Consider the following 18461-nt stretch of genomic DNA (forward strand, 5'->3'; position numbering starts at 1 on the left):
GAAACACGATCCACAAATTACGTCACGTTCTTCACCATTTTAGATTTGCATACATTATTTATTTATTTAACTAGAAACAACATTTACCACGAAAGAATTCGCACGTTGTAAAGTTTCATTCGATAATACTGTTATTTGCATACTTCGCCGAGTTCTACAATTAAATATTTACTTAATTTATCTAAAACGAAACAATTGATTTTCAATGTCATTTTAGAAAAATCCTCCTGGAGAGAAAGACGAAAAATGAGTCATACTTTACTCGGAACAGTGCGAGTTGTTAGTATAAATGTACTCTGTAATTCTTTCTACCGCCATTAGAGGGCGATTTTCTTCTACACTGGTGTGATTTATTTGTTCGTCATGTTTAGTTTAATGGCGCTCGCTCTCAACTTCTATTTTTTCGTTTACGACAGATACGTGAAAAAATATATTGGACACCACATTGAATACGAAGGACCAGCGAGAGGTAATTACGTTTTTGAAATAATTTTATATATAATATTCAAAGAAATGACGGGTGTAAGAAATCTATTGTTTAGTTAATTGTTTCCCAATAAATTTTAAATAGTTTGAGTTTCTAGTGGAACTACGTGGTAAATAGATGCTTATAGAAAGTATAACTAAAATTTGATTGTTGTTTAATGTTAAACTTTCATTATATTTATTGTTTCTTAACGCTACAAAGCAGTAACTTGTAACAAAGAGCGCAACTTGATTTCGAATATGGGAACAAAAGGGTTGGTTGTACTTTTACCATTTCAACATTTTTAAATGGTTGTTTAACAACCATTTTTAAAATGTTTAAAATATTAAATATAGATTTTTGGATACTTGGAATTATAAAACTATAAAGTGAATTTAACGACGAATTATAGCATTGTTTCTAACGCCAAGGTCAAAGTACAACCAACCCTTTGTTCCGTGTTAGCCAACGGTCCTCCTCGTTGAACTTTTAAAACGAATTTTTAAAAATATTCGTAATTTAATTTTTATTTAATTAAAATAATTTTTCTTTTCATTCCGAGTCGATACGCGAATAATGTCCGTTTTTTTTTTAAAAATCCGATAATAGTTCTCGGATTCCGGAACCGGTGTCGAATTATTGTTAAACGGGCACTATCGTCATTTCGACGCCATGTTGGAAACCGAGCTCTCGTATGGCAAATAACGATATGTCCGTATCTCGGCCTGTATAACTACGATCGATCATTTTCGCTTACGTCTGTTAACAAAACTCCTCGACAATTTTTAATTTTTTGTTTAAAAATAAATGTACGCCGTCGCAAAACTATGGTAAAAATTACGTTCGGCCTATTAACGTGGCGTCGAAATGACGGTAGACTCTTCTTTAAACGTTTATATTGTATATGAAATAACGGTAACACATTTTTAATATTTCTCGCAGCTCGATATCGCAGGATGGATATGCCGAGCGACGAAATAATGAAGAAAGCTATAGACACGTTCATGTTAAGCTATTATAGGAATGAAGCAGCCAGAGAAAAACATGGCGGTCCAAAATTTCGCAGTTGTACGGAGACATTCAATATACTACCCGATCTCTGTTACGGTTTCTAAATAAATGTTTTTGTTCAATTTTCTGCTTACGAATGTCATCGAAAAGCTACGAAAATTGTCGCGTACTCGTTTTCGAAAAGAGATTTTCGTCCAACAGTAAATTTTGTAGTATTTTAGAATAAAATTTCGAGTTTCTGTACTCGATAGAATAACTCAAATTTCACCCAATTTCTGATTTAGCCGAAAGTTTGCACGCGTGTTTATTCCCGATGATAAAATTGTTTGCAAAGAGCAAAAATATTAAGCAATTAGCAAAAAACAAGAGAAAAATTTGATTAACAGATGCAGGGAAAACCTACACTAGTCAAATCAGAACACCCCAAAATTTGTTGGTCAGTAGTCCGACGAGCATTTCTTAATTCTCTAATATACAGATGTGACGCAGTATTACGGATTCAGTATTAATTCGTTATATGGGTATAAATTACTTAAATTTAACTACTGTTAAGCAAATTGTCGTCGGAATTTTTAACTTTTCCGGTAACATTTTAAACTGCGTGTGGCACCATCTGTTATAAAAGCTTTTAATAATAAAATATTTTATTTTTAATTATAAAATGGCAAAAAACTTAATTTTTAGGATAGGGATGGGTTTTATTAAAAAAAAATTGTAAATTGTTAATGACCTTACTCGTTATTAAGTCCTCCCTACTCGAGATACGATACACAACCCTTCTATCTCCCCACCTTTAAATTAACTAGCAAAATTTAATAGCATCAATCCCTCTAATACACAAATTTCCTGCAAAATTTCAGAAATTTTCGATAAATGACAAAGGAAATATTAATTTTCAAAGAGGGTGAACAAAATTGTCCTTCCGGACACATCCATACGTGCAAAAACAAAAAAAATATGGGATGTTTCGAGGTCCCGAGTGTAAAAATTTTGACGGGGTCGTGTTTGACCGATGGGCCATACTTTCCCTCTTAATAATTTAGTATTACGGTTTATTTTTGCGGAGTAATGACTCATTTAAAATACAATAAAATCACTATTCTTTATTTTTCGGCTGTAAGAGGAATCGTGTCTATTTTGATTGTAAAGTGAAAACATTCTCTTTTTTTATAAATTAATACTCGGGCTTTATGTGGCAAACATACTTTGCGTTATTAACTGAGTATGTAAAATTAATTGAAAGAAAAAGATAAATTTACGTCGTGGTCCTCGGTCATTTTCACGACTCGGGTGGTCTATTGGTAAAAAGACGTGGGCGAATTTTAGAAAGTATTTGATACAAAATAATCCGAATTTACGAATATCTTCAATATCGCGCCATATATACTGAATTTGCCTGAAGAAATGTAGCAGACTACTACTATTCTTAAATAAGCCAGAATCGTTGATTAATCTATTGCAGTTAATATCACGCCTTCCGGAAGGACCTTTTTACGGCAAACTGCTTCCCTGTTTAAGAATTAGACACGCGACAGAATTCGGAAAACTCCCCGCGACATTCCGTTCGTTGGTCAGAAGCGAACCGGTGAACAGATCGGTGTCTGTCTATGTAAGTTTAAACCCGGACTGACTTGGGAGCCATTTTAGGTCAAATCGGTGTACTACGGTCTGTTGCCACGTGTTTGCTGTAATTTTCGCGTTGAATATTAATTAAAAATGTTTATGCGCTCAGAAGTTTTAAACTTCGAGTAACTATATTTAAATTTGACCGAATGGCCGAGAGGTCAAAGTGGTAGCTTATCGCTCTTGTGGACCCGAGATCAAAACCCAGAAAATTTTCGGGTGGTGATCCATTCTTCAACACACGGCTTCAACATTGTGGTTTTGCTAAATAAAAAGGTCTTATTAGTGCCCACGGGGCAAAAAGTTTTAAAAACTATATTTAAATAAATACGAGGGACGATCAAAAACTAAGGTTACAAAGCCTACAGTGAAAATTGTACATTTTATTGCATACAGCCAACTAATACACATACATTGTTATTTTTCGACATAGTCTCCATATCGGTTTAGGCACTTGTCACTTCGTGTGATGAGTTTGAAAATTCCCTTCTGGTAAAAATCCTGTTGTCGCGAAGTGTTTCACTTCCTCGTCTAAAGCGAATCGTCGTCCCGCTAGGTTCTTCGAGTGAGGAAACGGGAGAAAGTCGCTCGAAACGAGGTCCGGGCTGTAGGGAGGATGGTCGATGATGTCCCAGAGAAACTGCTTTGACAGCGTGGTGGTCTTCTGGGCTGTACGAGGTCTCGCGTTATCACGAAGGAAGATGACGCTCTCGGTGAGAAGTCATGGCCGTTTCCTCATTGCTTCGGCTCAATCGTGTGAAGATCTCGCAATATAGGTTAACGGTCACTGTGCGCCCTCTTCCCAAAAACTCCACCAGCGCTGTCCCAGAACATTGTGGTCACCACCTTCCCGGCAAATGGCGTCACCTTAAACTTCATCTTTGGAGAGGAAGCGTGTTTCCACTCCATCGACTACCATTTACTGCTGGGGGTGTAGTGGTGGATCCATGTTTCGTCACCCCTGACGATGCGGTGAAGAAAACTGTTCCCTTCCGTAGAGAACAGTAGCAAAAGTTGCAGACTTTCCTCCACGCGCTTCTCTTTGTTGATTGGACAGATTTCGTGGAACTAATCGGGCACAAACTTTTCAGTACTGCAGAATATCGTGAACAATGTGACGAACGCTTCCGAACGACAATCTCAATTCTACCGTCATATGCGTAACGCGATTCTCCCGTTGTCCCGAATCGGCTTCTCCACGCGAGCTGTGTTGACATCTATCGATGTCGTGCTGGGTCGGCCATTGCCATCTTCGTTGGTGACGTTTCTCTACCGACAGCATTCTGCGACACGCCGAGGAGACATTACAGTCTCCGTAAACGTCTACCGGCTGCCGGTGAATTTCAGCCGCGGTTACGCGTTTCGCCCACAGAAATCGAATAACAGCGGATTTCTTCACCAGATCGGTTTTCCAAACGAGTCACCATTTGTGTTTACCTACAACTAGCGCTGTAGGTGGTGGGTAGTCGAAACTCCGCGCAGTTGCCAACCGCACGTATTGGAATTACCGGACACGGACACTTCTCATTTCTCTATAACAAACGAAACTTCAGGAATATCGGCCTCGTAACCTTAGTTTTTGATCAACCTCGGTAAAATAATACGCTGTAATTAGAGTAAATGTAAAGAACCCGATCGAAAAAGATGATAAACCGTTTCGCGCCGGATGATGTCTTCGAGGCGCCACTTTGGGCAGAATTAAAATTAAGATATTCATACCCACGCTTTCCTACAGAAAATCTTATATCAACCCGTTATCCAGCTCGAGCCTACGGTTCTTTAAATAGGAGAATCTACCAATTTTTATTTTGAAGCGTTGTATCTGGCAAAGTAAAAGAAGATGGCAAGGATAAGCTTGATAAAACTCGCCGCTTAATTGTCGACGAAATGGAAATTGCAGCATTTCAAGATTTCCATGTCTCAAAAAATGTTTTGTTGGAAATATAAGATTAGGCGCAAGAAATAGTATAGGTAATCAACTAAAGGCCGGAATTTTAGGTGCCGCGCCGTAGTTTTTAACACCCTCAAAAAAATCTGAATTAATTAACAATTTCAATTAAAAGCACTGTATTACGTGGTAATTATTTTACATAAACGACGGCGTTTTCTTCTTACAAAGAAAGAATCGCGATCATTTCATCTTTTTTGTCGATCTTCATCGGGTCTCGTTTGTTCGGTCGAGTACCGAGCCACACCTTTTCAGAATTTGCGTTCGAATACCGATGTGGTTGTTCGTTGTGAGAGACGTCTACAAATTCGCCAACGAAAAGTTACAAAAAAGAAAGATACAAAATTCAATTATATCGCGCGGTATTCTTTATTCTCTCCGAACTGGATATTTTCCTTTCTTTTTTCGGAATCCCGATTTTGCAAACTTTATGCCTTTCTTCTATACACAAAGAAAAAGGAACGGGCTCGCCCTCTATTATCGCCGGGGTTCGTACACGTGACAATCGTGAAAATAACAAAAAAAAAATTATATAACTAACTTATGTCTAACTCATATCCATCTTATAACTAATAAAAAATAAGAGTACGGGACAGATGGTGGATGCGGAAACAAAATGTAGGGAGAATGGAAATACCCAGGATTTCTTTTGGTACGTACTGTATATACGCTTTGAGATTATGGCGCCAACTCGATATCTTTCCCTCTAAAGTCTATACGGCTACTTCTCGATATCGAAAAATTGTCTTCTTCCATTGGATTATTCGTTGTCCTTACGGCTTTTTTTTTTCGAAACCGTTTCTTTTCTTTCCTCCTCTTTCTTGCCGATCCTTAACCTTAACTTCGGGTCACCGGCACTCGCTTTTTCCTTTGGCTTTCTTCGGAACGTCACCCAGACAACGTTGCCACCACGAAATTTCAAAACGTACCGAAGCTCCTTGAAAAAAGGTACTATTTTCCTTCAAAATGTACTGTTTCTATGGTTGGTTACTTTTAATATTAATATACTATCACACTCAATTTTTGTGCTTAGTTAAAATTCATATTCACCAATACTTTATTAAATCCGAATAATTTAAAATGAAATATTTCATAAAAAGATTTTATGAAAATAGTTTCTACGGTTTTGATGTTGTTAAATACAACGTTAAAAGTTGATTTTTTTAAAAATATTATAGTGATGGATAAAAAAATTTATAAATTAAATATGCGTGGACAGATTGAAATTAAAAAAGTTATTTCTTTTACCAAGATTACCAAAATTAAAGTTCATAATTAAGAATTAAATTATAATGGTACAAAATAATATAACAGTATTTATATTATTTATACTTGTACTGTACATTTTCAAAACTATTTTGTGTAATAATTCGACTCGGACTTAACGGCTATTTTCATTTTATTGACGACAAAAGTCCATCTGTCCATTACTTTTGTTTGACGGAGTCGAATTGTTTGGACCACGTGGCGTGAAAAATTTTGTCGNAAAATAATATAAAAGTATTTATATTATTTATACTTGTACTGTACATTTTCAAAACTATTTTGTGTAATAATTCGACTCGGACTTAACGGCTATTTTCATTTTATTGACGACAAAAGTCCATCTGTCCATTACTTTTGTTTGACGGAGTCGAATTGTTTGGACCACGTGGCGTGAAAAATTTTGTCGAGGTCCTCGCGAGAATGCGTAGACGACCAAAACGTACGAAAGAGGACCGCCGAGTCGTAACATTTGCACGCGCAACTATCCGTACGTTGTTGACCGACATACGCTACGTGTATGTTGCGATTGGATAAATCAAATTAGCGAGCGGTGACACTAGCGAGACTTTATTAAAGTAATTTTTTCGTTAAGGGAGGAAATATTATTTTGTACCATAAATAATACTGAAATATTATAATGTACTAAAAATGTAAGTGTACTTTCGATGTACTCGAAAGGGCAAAATGTACCCGAAAAGTACAAATATACTAGGAATGGCAACCTCGCACCCGGAGTGACTCGTTTACCGTCTGTTTTGCCCCAGGGCCCTCTTCCTCTTTTGTTCTTATTTACGTGGAAACGATAATCCTACCCCAGGGGCAAAAGGATTAGATAAGAAGGTCTTAGAAGGAACAAAGAAACGGGAAGGAAGACTAGAATTAATTCAAAATAAAATATACAATATCGCGGCCCGCGGCCACACCGAATTGTTCGAGTACCGAGATACCTTCAGTAGGAATAGAATGAGCAGGCTGTCTCTCGACTTAGCCCAGGAAGTTAGAAAAGGTGGGGATATAGGTTGGAAGTTTGGAAGTAGGTTAGAGAGGAAGAAGAAAAAAGTGGGGAGGGGGTGGAAGAGGCAGAAAGTGAAAGGAAGGGTTTGGGATTTCCTGGACAAACGCATTCTTTTTTTTATTGAAAATAAAGGAACATTTACATATAAACAAGGTGCCAATTTGGCTGGGAAGAGTACAGTATTAAGTATAATTATACAATAAATACATTTGAAGTAGAGTATTACATAAAAGTTGGGTAGTCCACAGAGGTTCCTTGTTCGAGCTGTGTTGATGCTGTAAAGTCTGTCGGAAGGTCCTTATATGCGGGTAGTTGACGAACACGGTGAGTTGTGGTTGCTGGAAGCTGGAACAGGTTTATCTGCTGGACAAGTTGTGGAAGATGATAGCTGGATGCTAGAAGGAAATTGCGAACTAGTGATGAAACCCGCAGACTAATGCAGACAAGGGTGGAGCCCAACCGATGAGGGGGATGGGTGGCCAGTTTAAGATGGACCAATGTCAGGCAAGGAAATGCTTGTAAGAGGGCAACCCTGCGAGGAGCCACAGAAGATGTTGCAGGAGTTTATAAAATTGTTGAACACGGTGAATGTTTCTTTAGTCTCACATAGAAAGTCTGCTGGAGGTGGCCATGGCTGGCCGTTGCGGGTGCAGTGCATCCATAGAGGACCACGCTGGAGGTCAAAGTCCGGGCAGTCGAAGACATAGTGGAATACATCCCCAATAATAGTGTTGTCACAATGGCAGTAAGGAGATGGAAGTTTTTTGAACCTGTGTAGATATGCCGGAAGGTTCCCATGCCCTGTGAAGTACCGAGATACCGCCGTATTTCGTTTGTCATTTTACCAACGGTGGCTACAGTTTAAAAAAGTTTAATATCACTTATGTAAATTCGACACGACACGGAAGACTAAAAATTCACGAAAATGTATTATAAAGGATGCAAAATAAAATTAATAATTAATTAATGTACAAAATATACGCAAAATTGTTTACGATAATTTATTTTTAATCAAATTTTAGAAAGTATTATTTGTAAAAATTACTTTAAAATCGAAAAATAATGGTGAAAAATAGGAGGGCGCAAAAGCCACAGGAATACTGTTGGAAAAGTAAACCAATGACAGCTCGTTTTAGTGGAAACGGGCCGTATGATTGGTGCATTAGCCGGACGTATTAAGGCACCATACCAGAGTTTCTTTGTCCCGCTCAGGATGTACAGTTTGTTAGTTCTGGCTACAAACGTATACATGTTCATTTATGAAAAATGTCTGAAGAAGTATATTGGAAACCGAATTGAGCTAGAAGGCCCAATTAAAAGTAAGTATCGTACGTTGTTAAACCACTCTCTTTTATTAATCGCGTTTGAGTATGCAAATATCGTTAGCTATGACTTTAAAATCGTGATAATTATAATTATTAGTAACCTAACAAGATAATGTATAAAATTTTAAGTTAGTCACAAATTACAGACATCCGTTTGCTTATTCGACATTAGTGATGAGTAAGCTAATTTTGTAATATAAATTTTACAATATTTTACGGTGATTGCCTTCTTTCTATGATTTGAAATCGAGTAAAATGTACGACGCCAGAACAAATTAATACACTATTATATATTTGTCAACGTGGGACAATTATACCGGTGTTAGGCATTTACACAAGAATTGAGGAAATGTTCGGCACTTGTGCTGTTTAGGGGGTACGGCTATTTGAGAGGTTTTCTTCCTTAAAATAAATCAAATCTAGACTAATTTCATTCGAATATTTCCAAAACACGTATAATTTGGCCATAATTTGTTGGAAATTATCGATATAAATATGCTATGAACAAAAAAATTGTCGGAATACTTATCGAGTGTACCCGTTCGAAAACGCCATTGCTGAAGATTGTTTTCGTCGCGGAACGTCACATTCTTCGTACGCGTCCGCTTCCAATGTGTCACGCGTCGGCGCTATTCGATCACGTGACTACTCATCTGTGACGTGTTCCCGATAACTTATTCTTTTTGAAAGAAAGTCTGTAGGTTAACGATTAATGTTCGTGTTGACAAATATATAATAAAGTAAATAAGGACGGTAAAGTAATAATAATTAATAAAGTAATACATTGTTTAATTGGATCTTTGTTTTTACAATACGTGGTATAACAAACTGTTTAGTGTTGGGTTGGAGCGTGTCTTTCGCAGTGGTCTCCAAAGGGTTAGCTTGTTAACTACCACCCGCGGCCTAACGACGGGTGGTCCTTTCTTAAACGGAATAACGCGACATTGTGGTTTTTTTCTTTGCAGGTCGATATCGCAAGTTTATAGATTTACCGACCAAAGAAGCGATAGACAAGGCTACCGCCGACAAGTTTCGTAGACTTAGTAAGACAATGGCAGATTTACATCAAGATTACGACGATCGTTCCTTCGCGTATATCGATACCGATCAGTTGAAATTTATGAAACCTCGTAAACATAATTATCCGCTTCCTAAACCTTGGTAAACGGTATCTTAAATATTGTATTTTGCAGTTTTTTCAATGTAATTAAAATTATTAATTTTAATTTGACAAAAAAACGTTTTCGATATATTTAATAACTAATTAATTAGGCGAATGTAAAACGAAACAAGCGAGAAATAGTGTCGAATGGCTCTTTACGACGAATTCTCATAAATTTGATGTTATAAATTTAACTTTCTGGTTGTAAATCGAGGATTTAGTGGTTGTTTCTAGACTAGAAATAATCTCTTCCTAGTTTTTGCCGTTATAAAATAAAATCGTTTCTAAAGAAAGTAACTTTTAATTACTCGAAGCTTACGGTATCGTGGATAAATGTCTCTCTCGCTTTACACGTTTTGCCGGGATCGAATTAGGTTATAAATTAATATTAAATGTCTTTTTAAAACTTAGATAAGGGACATTTGATCCTTATTTAACTTATGAGAAAATTATGAAATATCGTCGTTGGGCGGTATAGATGTAGTAAACTTTGAATTACTACTAGAATCTTTTCTAACCATGCGCTTACGACGGGATAAGTTAATTTAGTACGAAAGAGTATTTTCACTGTAAATGTGTAGTATTTTACAGTCAAAGCGCTGTATAAGGCGTGGATGGCCGACTCATCTGATCTTGGCCTACTGTAATTTTTCAGTACTGTATCTGAATTACTAAATGTCCGATTTAACTTTACAAATGACGCGTTATCACTAAATCACGCCACTCTAAACCGCATTAAATTGTAGCGCTATAAAATTTACTGTCGATGCGAAGTTGTACTGTATATACTATACACTATGACTGATAAGATTGCATTACTTTTCACAACTTCTCTAAATCCGCCCCTTTGCCGGGTTGCAATTAATTTAATTTAAAATATCCGCTCTTCGCCTCAAATTAGTAGTGGCTTGCCTCTGTACGTCATACTTTTCCTGTCGGATGACCGCACGACTCTATCGCTATCTAACTCCTTTCGGGGGAAGAGTTTTCAATTGAAATAACGTGACTTTTGTTTGCATTAGAAATTCCTATATACTTATAATTGAAATCTGTAGACGCTTTAAGATGTTCGAGATACACCTCATTTTTCTTCGCGGTGCGAGAAGAGGCTTTGTCGCGATGGAACACAACTTTGTCCTCTCCTGGGTGCGTGCGAAGAACTCTAAATATGCTTTTAATTGTCTACTTAGATATTACTCATTAATAGGACTTTCTACTGGTATTTAAAAAATTGACACAACGATGAGAGAGAGTTCAGAAAAAAACAAATTTTCTTTATTATATCACCTGTAGTAGTAATTTTTTCTGTACTCTTACGCGTGTTTCGGGCTAACGTGCCCATCATCAGCAGTGTTACTAAAAACCACAAAAGCAATAATTAAATAAGATATTAAGTATGTAATAAATTCCCGACAATAAAATAGTCACAATTTTTTCAACTCGCCCTTTCTGCTCCCATATGATTTATTCCTGGGTATAGGGCTGTGTGACACCACCAAGCAGAGATGCCCGTACATTGGGCTATTGGAACACGTGGGCACCCCTTTTCGTCTAGGTTGCCCTTTTACTAATTCCCTAGTGAGCCTCAGAAAATTCGTGACTTCTAACCTATTCTGCACTTTATTGTCCATTGACCCACGCAACGTTATATGTTGACCAAAACACTATTTTTTATTTTTAAGGCCGAGTTAGCCCCGAGGGCAACCGGTGTCGCCTTGTGGGAGTGCCGATCCCACGTTGAATCAGAGTTTGAAGCTCTTCGCGTAATGTACGAGGTCCCTTTTTTTATAACTCGTGCCTCCCTCCTTTTTTCATAGTCTGTCAGCGCCGCTGCCACGGAGGGTAGTTAAAACTAACCAACAAATACTGCGATATCGATGTAATTTTTAATCATAATGTAAAAATCACGCGTCTTCCGGTCCAGAGCGGAAGTACCTATATAGTTAATCGGAGCTTCCGGCCACTAAGCTATTCATATCTGGCCTGGATTTTCATTAATTCGGTCCTCTAAATTAAAGAAAGACGTGGCAGACAGAGAGTAATGGGAATTTATAGGTCCGCAATTTTAAAATTGCAGCCCAAAAACATTACAATACGCAAGAATTTTATTAAATAATTTAAAATTTATATATGTTATTCTGTAATAAGAAGTAAATGTTTTATAATGCATTACGTAGATAATAATGCAAGAAGTTCTGTTTTGTAATTAATATTACACAGTAAGTTGCACATTTTAATCATTATTTTCAATGTTTTTGTATTACTGTACCATTATTACATATTTTATGTAAATTGTGTCTTGAAATGATACTCCAAATCCCAGCCTGGAAACAGTCCTACATTCGTTATCCAATGGCAACGGGGTTTTCCATTACCCTTGGATACCGTTACTATTCCCGTACTTAGGAGATTATGACGGATGCGCTTACGTGTGGTATGACGTAAAAACTGTCCCTCGTTGACGTAAGATACCGAAACTTAAGACTGGGCCCTATTATCGCAATCGACTCCTCGTGAGTAAGCGGATTTATCAATCGAATCGCTAAATAATTTTGTTTTAGGAACTCCTAAACCAATTTATAAGCTAATTTCTTTGCAACCTGACTGCAACGATGATGATGCTAATAATAACAGTGATGTGTTGAAAAAATTAATTATAAATTACGTATTTATATTAAGGCACCTTTGAACGCCTTTAACACCTAAATAGGAGCAAGTTTCTCACAGAAAGCCTTTCCGGAAAGCACGCCTTCATCGATCGCCCATGCGTTGTGCCTCATCACATCGTTCTTTGTATTTTTCTTTATATTTTGTTGGCCCTCCTATCACCTTACTAATTTATATTATTGCCTTCTGAGATATGATTTTTGAAGAAGTGAGAATAATTAGCAGGGGGAGATGCGGCTAAGTATAGAGGTGCTGGAGAGAATAACGAAAAGTATCTAAATTTATGCTATTTCATATATGAATCGTATTCTTTCTAACGTAGTTATATAGATAAAAAATTAGCTTGCTTCAGTATTTCAGCAATACATTTATCAAAATAGAACAGTGATAAGATAAATTTCAAGTATTATCTCAACCCGCGTTATATAAGAGGACGTAACGTGAATCGTCACTGCTGTTTGTCTCGCTCTCTCATACACACTAGACGAACATTGGAAAGAAGAATGCGTGTTGCAGTTATAGGATCGGGTGCGAGTGGCCTCACCGCCATCAAAACATGCAAAGAGGGTGGTCTGGATGTTGTCTGTTACGAACGAAGCGATTATATAGGTGGACTTTGGAGATACAGAGAGAAAGACGAAGAAGGTTTAGCATCGGTAGCCAAATCAACCATCATCAACAGCAGCAAGGAGTTAACTTCGTACAGCGACTTCCCGGCTCCAAAGGAGTTCCCAAATTACATGCACAACACTATGATGTTTAGGTACCTGGAATTGTATGCCGAAAATTTCGAGCTGATCCCCCATATTAAATTTAATCATAGAGTTGAGAGGACTGTACCCGCTGACGATTACGATTCGACTGGAAGGTGGAAGGTTACAGTTACCAACCTGAAGACCGGAGAAAAGTTGGAGGAGAACTTTGACGCAGTTATGATATGTATAGGGCATCACGTATTTCCTAACTCGCCTAAATTTCCTGGCCAGGAGAAATTTCGAGGTAAAATCATTCACACTCATAGCTATAAAACTGCCAAGGAATACAATGACAAAAAAGTAGTGGTCATCGGTGTTGGAAACTCCGGAGGTGATGCAGCTGTGGAAATAAGTAACGTTGCTAGTAAGGTAAGCGTTATTTCTTAATGTACGTTTACTATTTACTAAGAGCAATTCTATTAATTAATTTAATTGCAATTCAGAGAAGGCCTGGCCAACTTATATTAGGGTATGATCTATTTTCAAGATAAGTTATTAAGAGTAGTTTCTGCGTGTTATGTAAAATTGACAAGGAGGGGGATTCAATTTCTAAGTAAATAAGTTACGAGACATTTGAAGACATTGTTTATATTTTATAAGAGTATGTTAAGAAACTTTGACCATCTCTTTCAACATGAACTTTGGAACTGAATATTAATCTACTGTTAAATCTACTTTTAATTTAAAAGTAGATTTGACAGTAGATTAAATCGTCGATGTTAAGGTCATGTTAACGCACCACATCTTCAATTATTAGAATTTATAACGCGCAAATGATAAAAATCTCATTTTTAAATTAAACTGTTAATATTAATAATAAAGAAATTATATTAATTACAGCTGAATCTAATTAAAATTTTATAAAAGTTATATATTTTATTTATTATAAGTAAACTTAGAGTCTAAATGAAAACACGTGAAAAATATTACTGATAAAATGCATTTAATATTAATTTTGGGAGGTAAATTATACGATTTGATTTAATAATCTGGCGTAAAACATCCTGGATAAGATCAGCATTGTTTTAGTGTTTTCATACAAAGAATCCATTAACGTCATAACAAAGCGCATTAATATGCATTAGTACAGATCTTGAGGATTATAATCGAAGAGGCTTTCTCTATATTATGTTAAAGGGAACAGCTTTCATAGATTTTCTTATAAAACACCTAGCTTTTTATTTCAATAATTTAAGTTTACAAATTTGAAATTACTTCTTTTATGTAATTTGAAAGTTTTTAGTGATGTAAATTAAGGAAATTAACGTTAAACTATTAGGTTTATGTATAATAGACCGAGTGGATAAAACCACTAAAGAAGGTTACTGGTACAGGCAACACCAAAGAGGTGAGCGCGTGTAGTTTCACGTGCCTAACACTCGAATAGGATAGAGTTTCCCACCCCTCGGCATATTGGCCACGTATTGCGTTGTGTCGCCTTATCTCGTCAATCCGATCTTTTGTTTACAAGTTATCGGCTAGCTTTATCTTGTTTTATCAGTCATACCGCATTACAAGATAATTCTAATTATATTTAATTGATAGTAAATAATTTTTGAACTTTAGTCGCTAATAAATGATAATTAAGATATGCAGTGATATTTTTTGGAGAAAATTTTATTTAATTAATAAATCTTTGTTTTCTTAATTTCAGGTATACCTCAGCACGCGTACTGGTACGTGGGTGATGCACAGAGTTGGAGAAAACGGAATTCCGGTCGACGATCAGATGCTCACTCGATTCAAAAACATTGGATTTAATTTAGTACCTTTGGGTATATCTAACTGGTTCGTGGAGCGTAACCTTAATCACACATTTGACCACGAAGATTATCAATTAAAACCCAAACATCGGTATTTTCAACAGCATCCTACGGTAAACGATGCCCTTCCAAACAGAATTTTGAGTGGTACCGTAATTGTTAAAGACAACGTGGAACGTTTCGAAGAAAATGGAGTACTTTTCAAAGGCGATTCGGAGGTCACAGAAATCGACACGGTGATCTTGGCTACGGGATACGAGATCAAGTTCCCTTTCCTCGATAAAGAAATCATTGATACCACGGATAATCACATCGAGTTGTATAAATTTGTATATCCTCCCCATATGAAACACCCCACTCTTGCGGTGATTGGTATGGTTCAGGGAGTCGGAGGGCTTTTTCCCATGTTCGAGATGCAAAGTAGATGGTTTGTGCAAGTTCTAAAGAAGAACGTTTCGTTGCCTAGCGAAAGACAGATGAGAAGCGACATCGATAACCAATTAGAGAAGATGAGAAAACGGTATTACAATTCTAAACGTCACACGATCCAAGCCGATTACATTAACTACTTAGACGATATCGCTTCGTTAATTGGGGTAAAACCGAATTTCTTTAAGATGTTCTTTACTGATCAAGAATTATTTTGGGCTCTGATGATGGGCCCGAGTTTACCTTATCAGTATAGGTTACGAGGTCCTCACCCCTGGAGTAAAGCCAGAGAAACTATCTTAAGTTACGAACACAGACTTACTTACGCATTACAGACTCGTTACAAGAAACAAGAACAAGAAGAACAACGATCGTATTTTATCTATTTTGTATTTATTGTAGTTATTTTTGCTGTTTTCCTATCGAAAATTATGTAATATTAATGTAAACATGGAAGAGTTTACTCGCAAGTTTATCACAAGATTAACACAATAAAATTGTTGACGAAATAGTGTCCATCACACAATGCTTTTATTATTCTGTAGGGAAATCATTTCGGGCAGTACATAAAATGAATTCGCTGAGGCAATGCTACCCTACATTAGAAGCCATTGTATAGTGTTTCTTGATTCGTGTATAACCCGCGGATTATCTGCTTAAAAGTGAATTAGAAAAGATAAGTGTTTTTTCTTCTCTTTCAGTGTTATTAGTTTGATTTCGCAATTCGTATAACTCTCACTCTTTCAAAATTTTCTTTTAAACACGGGTTATACACACGAATCAAGAAACGCTACAATTACTTCTTACGCACCAGCAATTGGAGACAGAGTAGAACCGCACGAATTAATTGTATCACAAAGGATATTCTCCAAGTAACTCGTATCGTGTGTCATCAAGAATTCATTAAGTGCATCACTGATATAACTTAAACGCCATCTTTACAAATTTCAAACTGTTTTAACGCATAAAAGATGAACAATAGATTTAATAAAAATTAACTCCGATAAACTTTTAATTTTCAACAATCGTACAAAAAACTCAATTTTGAATAATTTATTATCGAGCATCTATTTTCTCCGTCTGTTGGGGGGATTATAAGAAATAATTCATCCGAATCGCTTTCGCCGCGAGTATGCGAAGAATCGGATTTATAATTTTCAGAAGTCTCGCAGAATTCTTCATCCTCCAGATCTTCGCACGCATCGAACCATATTTCGTGGCATTCGTCCAGCTGATCCAAAAATTGCCCTTCATCAAACTGCTCGGATAAACATTCGTCCTTTTCGTCATACTTTTCGTACGTCAGTTCATCTTCGTAACCCAAATTTCTTAATATTTGCTGTAGTTCTCGAAGGGTGAATAGTTTGCGATTATTTGATGTCTCCTCAACCTCGAGACAATGGACTGAAAATTAAAAAGGTCATAAGATTGAAGTTTGAAGTAGTTTCTGTTGAATTATTTAAAGTTAAAATGATTTAGTGAAAAGTAGAGCAAACTACTTTGTTCTTCTGTATACTATATTATTTTACTACTATTCTGTAAAACTTGTTAAACAATAGCAATACTACAGAAAAATAACAATAACAAACTATTCTACTTTTCTGTGAATGAGTATAGTTAGAAAACAGCGCAATGAATTTTCAATGTAAAGAAGAATAACGAATGGTACACATTAAATAGAGATAAATATTAAAATTGTTATTTAAAAACCCGTGATAAAAGTTAGTTGTAGAAGGACAACAATTAATTGTGATAATGAATATCTTTGTAAGAGTTAAAGAGAAGACAGATAAAGTGAAAATGACTTGTAAGGATGAATAGAATGTTCGGAATGGATATTTATAGTCACTTCACGCTTCACACGTTTCCATAGAGATTACAGATTTTATACTTTTCAAGCGAATTAATATCTGTTTCTTCAGCCGCTGGAACATTTGATACAGTTAGATATTTTTAGCTCAAGTTAGCTATGGAAAGGATCCATTATATTAATGGATCTTTTCCATAGCTAACTTGAGCTAAAAATATCTAACTGTATCAAATGTAGGCTATTGTGAACTGTTGGTCAGCGGGTCTCAACATTTTTCAGCTACTTGCACAGACATAATTTTTAGTAGCGCATTAAAGATTTCCATTTTTGTAAAAATAAACTATATTAAAAAGTAGGGAAACAATTAGCGTGTTTAAATTTTATGACAGCTCTATAGAAAGTTTAAGCACATTAAATGGGAAATAATAAACTAGATTAGTCATTCTCAAAAACAAACATATTTATTTAATTCATCTTAACAGATGAATTAAATAAAAGTAGTGGAAAAATTCCATTTAAAAGTAGTGGAAAAATTTACAAATTCTTAACAATAAACTCTAGTCAATGGAGATTTTAAGTTATACCAAGCTCTACGCTAGCGTGAATTCCTGAGAGTTTTACATTGCCTAAGGTCTGGTATTTTAGCGCCGGATTTCTATTGAACCGAGATAGAATATGAATAAGCATGTTTGAGGTTGCTTTCTTAGGAGCCTCAAACACGCTTATTCATATTCTATCTCGGTTGAATAGAAATCCCGCGCTAAAATAAAACTAGAACCGTATTATCTATGCCTAAAACCGACAATTAACACAGTTTCAATAATTAGAAAGTAAAAGTTATATTTACCCGTTACTCGATTGTCCACCTCCATTTAAAATGCTTTATAATAATCGAAATTTACTCGATGAATGAAACAAATACGTTTTAAATAAGAATTACAACAACACGCACAATACACGGTACAACACACGGTACTTTGTACTTAGTCTCGAGTTTGTTGAAGATGTCACGTGGTAAAACAACTTTAGTCAATGGTCTCGTGATTGAGATATCGCGCGTTTGTACCCCAAACTTGTATGTTTCTATTTACTCAATTCTAAACTACCCAAGAGTCCAAAAGTACCATTTAACAAATGAAAATTTTTCACTTTCATTAGTGAGAACGTTTCACCAACGTTCGGAAGGTACCGGGTCACGTCGATATCTTAATTATTCACTCC

General features: G+C 36.1%; 3 protein-coding genes and 1 long non-coding RNA gene across 4 annotated transcripts; 3 read left to right on the forward strand and 1 right to left on the reverse strand.

Annotated features, from left to right (window-relative positions):
* Positions 1-249: 249 nt before the first annotated feature.
* On the forward strand, positions 250-1739 carry LOC111614011. The gene is made up of 2 exons (XR_002754862.1): positions 250-469; positions 1409-1739. It is a non-coding gene; the product is annotated as an uncharacterized LOC111614011 (long non-coding RNA).
* Positions 1740-8429: 6690 nt separating this feature from the next.
* Positions 8430-10074, forward strand: LOC111614004. Its single transcript, XM_023355380.1, has 2 exons — positions 8430-8648; positions 9620-10074. The coding sequence occupies exons 1-2, from the start codon at positions 8480-8482 to the stop codon at positions 9817-9819; spliced, it is 369 nt and encodes a 122-aa protein (XP_023211148.1). The 5' UTR covers positions 8430-8479; the 3' UTR covers positions 9820-10074.
* A 2851-nt stretch (positions 10075-12925) lies between these two features.
* Positions 12926-15941, forward strand: LOC111614008 (dimethylaniline monooxygenase [N-oxide-forming] 5-like). The gene is made up of 2 exons (XM_023355386.1): positions 12926-13607; positions 14893-15941. Exons 1-2 carry the CDS (start codon positions 12987-12989, stop codon positions 15865-15867), a joined length of 1596 nt encoding a protein of 531 aa, XP_023211154.1. The 5' UTR covers positions 12926-12986; the 3' UTR covers positions 15868-15941.
* Positions 15942-16377: 436 nt separating this feature from the next.
* LOC111614010 lies at positions 16378-18199 on the reverse strand. Its single transcript, XM_023355388.1, has 3 exons — positions 18088-18199; positions 16550-16834; positions 16378-16382 (listed from the first exon to the last, which is right to left on the reverse strand). The coding sequence occupies exons 1-3, from the start codon at positions 18110-18112 to the stop codon at positions 16378-16380; spliced, it is 315 nt and encodes a 104-aa protein (XP_023211156.1). The 5' UTR covers positions 18113-18199.
* Positions 18200-18461: the final 262 nt, after the last annotated feature.

The sequence above is a fragment of the Centruroides sculpturatus genome, unplaced genomic scaffold (assembly GCF_000671375.1).
Source record: "Centruroides sculpturatus isolate CEXI.00-Female unplaced genomic scaffold, Cexi_2.0 scaffold1923, whole genome shotgun sequence".
Lineage (NCBI taxonomy): Eukaryota > Metazoa > Arthropoda > Arachnida > Scorpiones > Buthidae > Centruroides > Centruroides sculpturatus.